The sequence below is a fragment of the Verticillium alfalfae genome, genomic scaffold, assembly GCF_000150825.1.
Source record: "Verticillium alfalfae VaMs.102 supercont1.12 genomic scaffold, whole genome shotgun sequence".
Lineage (NCBI taxonomy): Eukaryota > Fungi > Ascomycota > Sordariomycetes > Glomerellales > Plectosphaerellaceae > Verticillium > Verticillium alfalfae.
The window spans coordinates 431,632-439,122 of record NW_003315027.1 but is presented as its reverse complement, the minus strand read 5'-3'; the positions used below and the strand labels follow the sequence as shown (position 1 = coordinate 439,122).

At 61.2% G+C, this 7,491-nt stretch overlaps 4 protein-coding genes across 4 annotated transcripts; 1 reads left to right on the top strand and 3 right to left on the bottom strand.

Moving 5' to 3' along the window:
* Window positions 1-392: 392 nt before the first annotated feature.
* On the bottom strand, window positions 393-1,731 carry VDBG_08366 (conserved hypothetical protein; the record flags this gene model as incomplete). Its single annotated transcript, XM_003001275.1, has 2 exons — window positions 393-447; window positions 536-1,731. The coding sequence occupies 2 exons, from the start codon at window positions 1,729-1,731 to the stop codon at window positions 393-395; spliced, it is 1,251 nt and encodes a 416-aa protein (XP_003001321.1).
* Window positions 1,732-2,219: 488 nt separating this feature from the next.
* VDBG_08365 (proteasome maturation factor UMP1) lies at window positions 2,220-2,781 on the top strand (the record flags this gene model as incomplete). Its single annotated transcript, XM_003001274.1, has 2 exons — window positions 2,220-2,225; window positions 2,302-2,781. 2 exons carry the CDS (start codon window positions 2,220-2,222, stop codon window positions 2,779-2,781), a joined length of 486 nt encoding a protein of 161 aa, XP_003001320.1.
* A 771-nt stretch (window positions 2,782-3,552) lies between these two features.
* Window positions 3,553-4,642, bottom strand: VDBG_08364 (conserved hypothetical protein; the record flags this gene model as incomplete). Its single annotated transcript, XM_003001273.1, has 2 exons — window positions 3,553-3,704; window positions 3,925-4,642. 2 exons carry the CDS (start codon window positions 4,640-4,642, stop codon window positions 3,553-3,555), a joined length of 870 nt encoding a protein of 289 aa, XP_003001319.1.
* Window positions 4,643-6,442: 1,800 nt separating this feature from the next.
* On the bottom strand, window positions 6,443-7,279 carry VDBG_08363 (AP-2 complex subunit beta; the record flags this gene model as incomplete). The annotated part of the gene is made up of 1 exon (XM_003001272.1): window positions 6,443-7,279. One exon carries the CDS (start codon window positions 7,277-7,279, stop codon window positions 6,443-6,445), a length of 837 nt encoding a protein of 278 aa, XP_003001318.1.
* Window positions 7,280-7,491: the final 212 nt, after the last annotated feature.

The window sequence follows — 7,491 nt, the reverse complement described above, 5'->3', positions numbered from 1 at the left end:
CCTCCCGGACGTGGCTGATGCAAACGAGCGCCTGCGACTCCGACAGGCCCCGGCACGCCGCGGTCGACGCCCTCCTCGAGGAAAGCCATGCACTTCTCCCGCAACCACCTCGTCCATGCCGCCAAACGCCTCGTCGAGCACCACGACATCCTGGCCTCGTATCACGGCGCGCACGAGTAGTGCCACGCGCTGCGCGCTGAAGGAGAGCTTGCCGAAGAGGTTGTCGTCCGCCCAGGCGAGCCCCCCCTCGCCAGCACGGGACTGGAAGCTGGGATCCAGCTCGGGCGCGAACCACTTCAGTGCAGCCTCGACCCTCGCCCGCGCGTCGTCATCGAGACGCGGCACGGCGCTGAAGGTGCTCGCCCACGCGCTCTCTAAGACGGCCCGCACGGTCAGGTTGCGCGGCATGTGTTGGTGCACCTCGGGACTGGAGTGGCCGATGCGCGCCTGAATGTCCCAGAACGTGAGTGCCTTGCCACCAGAGCCCGGCTCGGGAATGCGGCTCCGGCCAAAGAGCTTGATCGGCAGGGCGTACGTCTGCGGGTGATCCGAGCAGAGCAACGCAACAATGGTCGTCTTGCCGGAGCCGTTGGGACCAAAGACGCCCCAGCGCTCGCCTCGACGCACGGTCCAGATGAGGCCGTCCTTGGGACCAGCGGGTGTCGATTGACTCCAGTTGCCGAGGGCGATCTTGTCGCCGTAGCGGACCTGGCAGCCGTTCATCTCCACGAGGGGCTCACCGGTGCTTGGCGGCGCCGCTGCGTCAGCTGACACTTCGGTATTGACTTCCTCGTCGGCAGTGAGTCCAGATCCCAGACCATCACCCTGTGCACCCTCTGCGGTCAAGGTTCTGCCCATCTCCCACAGTGCTTTGACGGGCAGCTTGTCGTCCTCGACGATGCCGCCGTTCCAGACGCCCCGGACGTAGCCCCTCAGCCCAGCGAGCACAACGTCCTTTTCGCCCATAGAGCCCACCTGACAGTCACTCCTGAGATAGACAAGATGTGTGATCCAATCGGGGATAGGGTCCTGCGGCCTTCCGCTCAGCACAACCCTCGGCGCGCCGCGCTCAGCCATGCCCTTGAGCATCGGGCTCAGTCCAGCAACGGTAGTAGGATCGAGGCCCATGAACGGCTCGTCGAGCAACAGCACCTCCGGCCTCGTAAGCAGGGCCCTCGCTATCCTCGCGCGGCGGCCCTGGCCATTGCTCAAGAACGCAACAGGCAGGTCGAGAAGCGGGCCCAGGCGCAGGTCATCGGCGACTTGATCGAGTCGTTCCGCGGTGGGCGCATCGTCACGCTTAGCCTCGTTGAAGGAGGTCTCGCCAAGGAGAAACTGCCGCAGGGACCAGTCGGTGTCTTCGCGGCGGGACTCGTAGCGGGCGGCGATGTAGGCGCTCGTCGCGGGGCCGGAGGGGCTGTCGTCGAAGCCGACGTAGCGGATCGCACGGTGAGAGCCACGGAGCCATGGAGGCAGGGGGCCGGTTGCGAGGTAAGGATACGAGCGCGAGGTCGGCGGGATGGCGAGATGAGAACCGCGCAGGAGGTGAAGAAAAGTCGTTTTTCCTGACAGAGATGGACCGACGATGCACCAGTGCTTTTGGTTCTGGGTATCTGCCTCGATGTCAAAAGTGAGATCGGCGAAGAGCGGAGGGTTCAGATGCGTTGTTGCGTTTGGATGGTGGCGGTAGAAGGTGCCATTGGCGATGCGGAGAATGGGTGGGAGACGCATGATGAGCGTGCGCGTCGCATTGTGCGCGTGTGGATGCGGTGTGGTGGTGAGAGAGTCATAATGCAAAGGGCGTCAATCCGTCAACTGCTGGGTCTGGTCGTCGGATGGATCCCGTTTGTCGAGGAATAGAGTCCGGGGAAGCTGTAGTGGCCCACTGTGATGCACCAAGTCGCGCCAGGGAACAGGGGAGGTCGAGGGATGTTGGTCGACCCCTGCATGGACGATAAGCTAGTCACGTGCCATATTTTGTAGGCGTAGTCAGCAGAGACGGTTGAGGCAGGCACTCACTCAGACCGCCGGCCGGACAGGCACCTATCGCGACGCAAGCTCCAACACAAGCTATCAGCCTCGCCACAGCAGCCCGACCATCTGCTTCCGCCCTTCCATCACAACAGATCACCATCCTAGCAAGAGCATATCCCCAAGAAGCTCTGTCACCTCGAGAACAAGACCATCGACCTTCCACACCACCTCTCAAAACCATCACAATGAGCGTACGTCTCCCCATAACAGGCAGCGAGCTACCCAACAAGGCGATCCCATCTAACAAGCAGCCCCCCCCCTCTCCAGCTCCGCATCGTCCCCGCCTCAGCGGCCGCACAAACGTTCACGGCAACTTCAACCTCGACCTCAGCCCCCTCGGTCCCCGGCCTCCACGACACGCTCCGCACCGGCCTCGGCCCCTCGCCGCTCTCGTCGGCCTCGAACGCCCTGGCCGCCGACCCGGCGACGACGCTGACGTCGGCGCACCCGCTCGAGGCGCGCCTCAAGAACTGGGAGGCCACGCAGGAGGCCCTGCGCATGGAGACGCTGCGCCGCGCCTACGGCGCCGCCGAGCCCATCCGCCGCCAGATGGAGCTGGGCATTACGCGCCGCGGCGCCTGGCGGCCCGTCGCCCTCGGCGGCGGCCAGGTCGGCCACCACGAGGAGATTCTCCGCGGCAAGGACGCGAGCATCTCGTGGGAGGACGTGTACCCTGGTGATGAGGGTATGGGCTCTGCTGGTGGTGTGGGCATGCATGATGAGATGGAGAGGAAGCTGAAGATGTAAAGACGGGTATGGGAAGCAAGAAACAGACAGACACATGTACGATATCCGGCAAAACGACCGCCGAACGGTCCGTGGCGTCATGACGTGTTAGGGCAGCAATGAAGGCTGTCGGTCGAGACAGCATAGAAACGGCATTTCAGAGACTGGGGGCCTTGAGCACATTAAACTAAAAATGACTTATCGCTGGTGGACCACCCTTTCCCCCCTTCTTTCGCAACTATGAACATGGACTCGAGCGTGTCGTAAGGAGCGAATGAACACGACCGAGGCCATTCAGAGGTGACATGAAATTAACAAGACGGAACAAGAAGAACAGATGATGATCACAACCAAGAAAAAAAAATGACAAGATTCCGTAACGCCGACCTCCCAGCTGCCTCTCCCGTTGTTTCCAATCCCAACCGAGGCAGACACGCGCGGGGCACGACATGTCAATGCAAGCGGAAAACCGGGCTCTGTAGGAAGCCCGTCATGGGCTGCCGAACGTGCCGTCCTCTCTCTCTCTCCCCCTCTCCATCATCTTTCTCTACACTTTGTCTACCATTGCCTTTCCAGAAATGACGAGATTGTCTTTCTTCCAAAAAGAGGCGTTCCCTCTCTTCGAATAAGATGATTCCGGTTCAGAAGCGTCGTTTCCTCGACAGAGAAGCAGTGTTGTTCTAGTACCCAGGGAATTACTTCCACTTGCAGAACGTGTATCGCGAAAAGAGCGGCTGTAGATGGTCCCATCCGAGATGTGCCCGTCCGCTCAGTGAGCCCAAGGCAAGTCGTTTACAGGATAACGCAGCAGCCACCGCCTTGGCCGCTCAAGCGACCACCAGAAGTCGACTTGCTGCCGCCTTTGGGTTCCTCCTCCTCAATCAGGTCCGCAGGGCGCACCGTCATGTGCACGACGTTGGCCGTCTCTGCGCTGAAAGAGTATTCTGGACAGGTCAGCGAGTTCATCACGGGGCATGGAAGAAGTTGATAGTCGGGTGGGACAGTGTTTCAACCAGACACGCTCATGGTATTGGGCCAGCCAACGACGACGATGGCAATCGAGCAGGCCGAGCACCAGTCTATCAACAGGCATTGGGCCTGGCGTACCAAAGCCGTGCCATTGACAAACCTCCAACGCAGAATCCAAGGAAAGAAGAGACTTACGCTTCAGCTGGTCCTTATCGTCCAGCAATTTGCCAAAGTGAATAAGGCGAATGCTGCTGGGGCTCGCGGGCTTCGCATCCCACTCCTCGCGCCATTCCCTGAGGATGAGCTCCTTGAGAGTGTAGACGCTGATGCTAAAGGGGTCACTCTTGCCATCATCCGTCTTGGCGGGAACGGCAACGTTGCGCTTGGCGAGGTACTTCTCGTCGAGGCGGTAGGGGTGGCGAGCGCCCGTAGTCAGCAGCAGCGTGATGTTGCAGACGGGGCCGTCGGAGGGGTGGGCGGGCGTGACGGGTTGGACGTGCTCGACCGAGGGGCCGATGGCGAGGGAATCGGAGCGGGCGGCGCGCGGGGATTGAGGTGTTGTGGTCGTAGGTGTGGTGGCAGTGGGGGCGGCGGCGGCGATTGTGTCTTCGGTAGGGGAGGCGGTTGTGGTGGCGGCGGCGGCGTGGTTTGTTGTCGTATCGGTCGTTGTTGGTGCTGCAACGGCTGGGGAGGCTTCTGTGGGTGTCGTTGTGGGAAGTGTCGTCGTGGTGTCTGTCGTCTTCTCGACGGCAACAGCGGCGGCGGCGGCTGAGGAGGAGGCAGGCTGTTCAGGGCCACCGGGGAGATCGGCCATGGGAACGGCGTCCCGGGGCTCATCAATGGAGGCGGCGGTGTCGTTCTTCATCTCGACAGCCGTCGAGGTCGTGGCAGTGGGTTGATGGGAATCAGCCATTGCGACCTCTTTGGGGGGGGAAGGAGGATGCGAGAAGAGAGGGGGAGATGGTGGAAAACGCAATGCAGTCTGCTGCAGAGCCGTTCGTGGTTGGAAGTGTCGGAAAGATGTTCAGATTCAGGTCAATCCAGGCCCGCTCGCTCCCCCAGGACAAGCGATCAATTCAGTCAGTCAGGGAGCCAGCCGGGCCAGCCAGCCAGCCAGTACCCATCCATTTTTGTCGGTTGGCCATTGGGGGGGGGGGGGCACACGGCTGGGCGGGACGGATGGTCGGGGTGCTCTGGGTACTGGTGCTTTGGGGGTGGTACTGGGTCTGGGGTTGAGGCACAGCGGTGGAGGCGACCAATGGGACCGGGGTGGTTCTTAGACTGTCAGTTCATGCGGGAAATGACTCGGGCTTCTCGGGTGGTTGCCGGTAAAAGGGAAGACGGGATTGAATGCGTTTTTCTGGATGCTGTTGTACCGCTGTGCCGCAGGCAGGATGAAGAGGTGAAGAGACGCAGGGACACGAAAACGACTGGGTTCGGTGATGGGAGGGTCTGAAACGTGTTGGACGACATGATGATGTGCGGTTTTCATGGCACCTGAGCCATGTGGGGAAGTGGAATGTTGCGTGTTTGACTTCAAGGTGACGGTCACAGGGCAGGAAGGGAGCATCACTTCGCTTTGTCTGGCAGCAGCGAGGGAGTACTTTTCTCGCCTTCCATTCCATGGATACGGACCTACCTGCCTTCCTGCCCATGGAGCCTAGGTACCTGCCTAAAGTCCTGCCTAGGGTCCTGCCTAGGGTCCTGCCTAGGTACCTTCGGGAAGGTCGACAGCCTGGCAAGCTCAAGAGCTGGGGGCCTCAGGGCCTCCGGTCCCCTTCGGAGAGCCCAGATAGGCCTGGCAGCTCTTGCTACTGCACCTCAGCGCCCAGCCGCTCGGTCGCAGGTACAACATCGACCTACGTATTCCTCACAGACAGGATCCTCCGTCTTGGCGACAGTCCGAGCTGGACCACGCCTCCTGTTTGGGCCATTGCTCTTCGACATGCTCCTCATGGGACAGGCAGGCAAGCATCATGAAGTGAACATTGAGATCATTCAATGGCGCACTTTTCACCTCTCCTCATTGGACTATCGGGTCCTGCCGAAGAAGGCGTCACGGCGTCACGAGACTGACTTCAGACCATGACGCTCGACCCCGCCAACATGGTATGCTTCGACAATACCTACGGAATCTTGCAGGTGTGGAAGCCGCCCCAGTGTTCCCCACCTTCTGCAGTGTGCCGTACCTTGTCTGTGGCCGTTCTAAGGTGCTCCAGGAGGAATCCCTACGGTTCACTACATGAACTAACGACCACTGCCAGCATGCTCAGGACATGGCCTCGACGCCTCTTCGAGCATGTACCCCGTTCCTCGCAATACGCCACATATGAGTTTAAGCAGGGAAAGCAGCAGAGGGCATGGAAAACACAAAAAGTACAGCATAAACGAACTGGGATATATTCACCGCATCTCTACAGCATCAGCAGATCACCGTTACTCCCTGCCCCTTGCGCCGGCTGCACCACCTGCTGCGGCGCGTGCTGGTTCACCACATAACCCGTCTCGTACCCGCCGTTGCCCCCAAACACATCGCGTCGTCCACACGCATGGCGCCATTTGCTGCGGTCCGATGCCCGCAAAGTACCTTCCGCGTCGTTGACCGCGCTGCGCAAGGTTCCCGTTGCCGTCTCCGTTGGGCGTGCCAGGGCGCACCGCGCCGATGTCGCGCCACGCCGACCGCCGTCGCCGCGTTGCCGCCCGGTTCCGCACATCAATGTCGGCCGGCTGACGCCGAGGCCGAGTTGGCTGAGGCTCTTCTGCTTCTCAGCCGTCGCGAGTACTGCTTCTGCAGCGCCGGCGAGTCGAGCAGCTTGCGGGCGCGCGCCGACCGGAACACAGTCTGCACGGGCTTGAGGTAGACGGTCGCCAGCGTGCCGACATTGAGGCACATCTCCTCGAGCGTGGCCGGGTCGAGGCGCTCCGACTCGGCCGTGATGGGCGGCTTCTCGCTCATGACAATCGTTTTGGCCGCCGCCATATCTGTCGACAGCAGCCGCCAGTACATGTAGGCCCGATCGCGCAGGTCCGGGTTGTCCGTCTCCTCCGTCGCCCACTTGAGCACCCGCGGCACGAGCTCCTGGCCCTTGGTCGGCCGCTGGATGAACAGCTTAACCGTCGCCGTCAGCAGCGCCAGCTGCACCTCGACCGGCTCTTCGGCGAACGAGTCGAGGAAATCCTCAAGCAGCGCTTCGCTGTTCTCGATCCTGTCGGCGTACTGCCCAATGACCCATACCATGGCCGCCTTGGCCTCAGGCTCGTCGAGCGAGTCGAGGTGCTCGCATAGGGTGCCAATGATCGACTCGTACTGGTTCGGGTACTTGCGGAAAATGTTACGGATCACTACCGTCGCCTCCTGCACGATGTACGTCACCTTGGTTGATACGAGCTCCAGCAGCAGGTTGATGCACTGCCGCGCCGCCGGCTCAATTTTGATGGCCAGCTTGCCGATGGCCCGCACCGCCTTGCGCACAAAGTGCACGTCAATCTCGGTCGCGTACTCGCGCAGCTCCGTAAGCACCTCGTCAATGTTCTTCTCGTTGGCCAGCATGAAGATGAGCTCCAGCTTGGTCACCTTGACGTAGATGGGGTCGTTGTACTTGCAGAAGAAGACGCGAATGTCGTTGCGCAGCACCTCGGGTCGCTTTTGCAGAATCAGCAGCGCGTTGCGCAGCGCCAGGTACTGCACCTTCGGGGCCCTTGGCGAGCAGCGTCACCAGCGGCGGCGACAGCTTTGCGCAGAGCGCCGAGATTTGTTTCTGG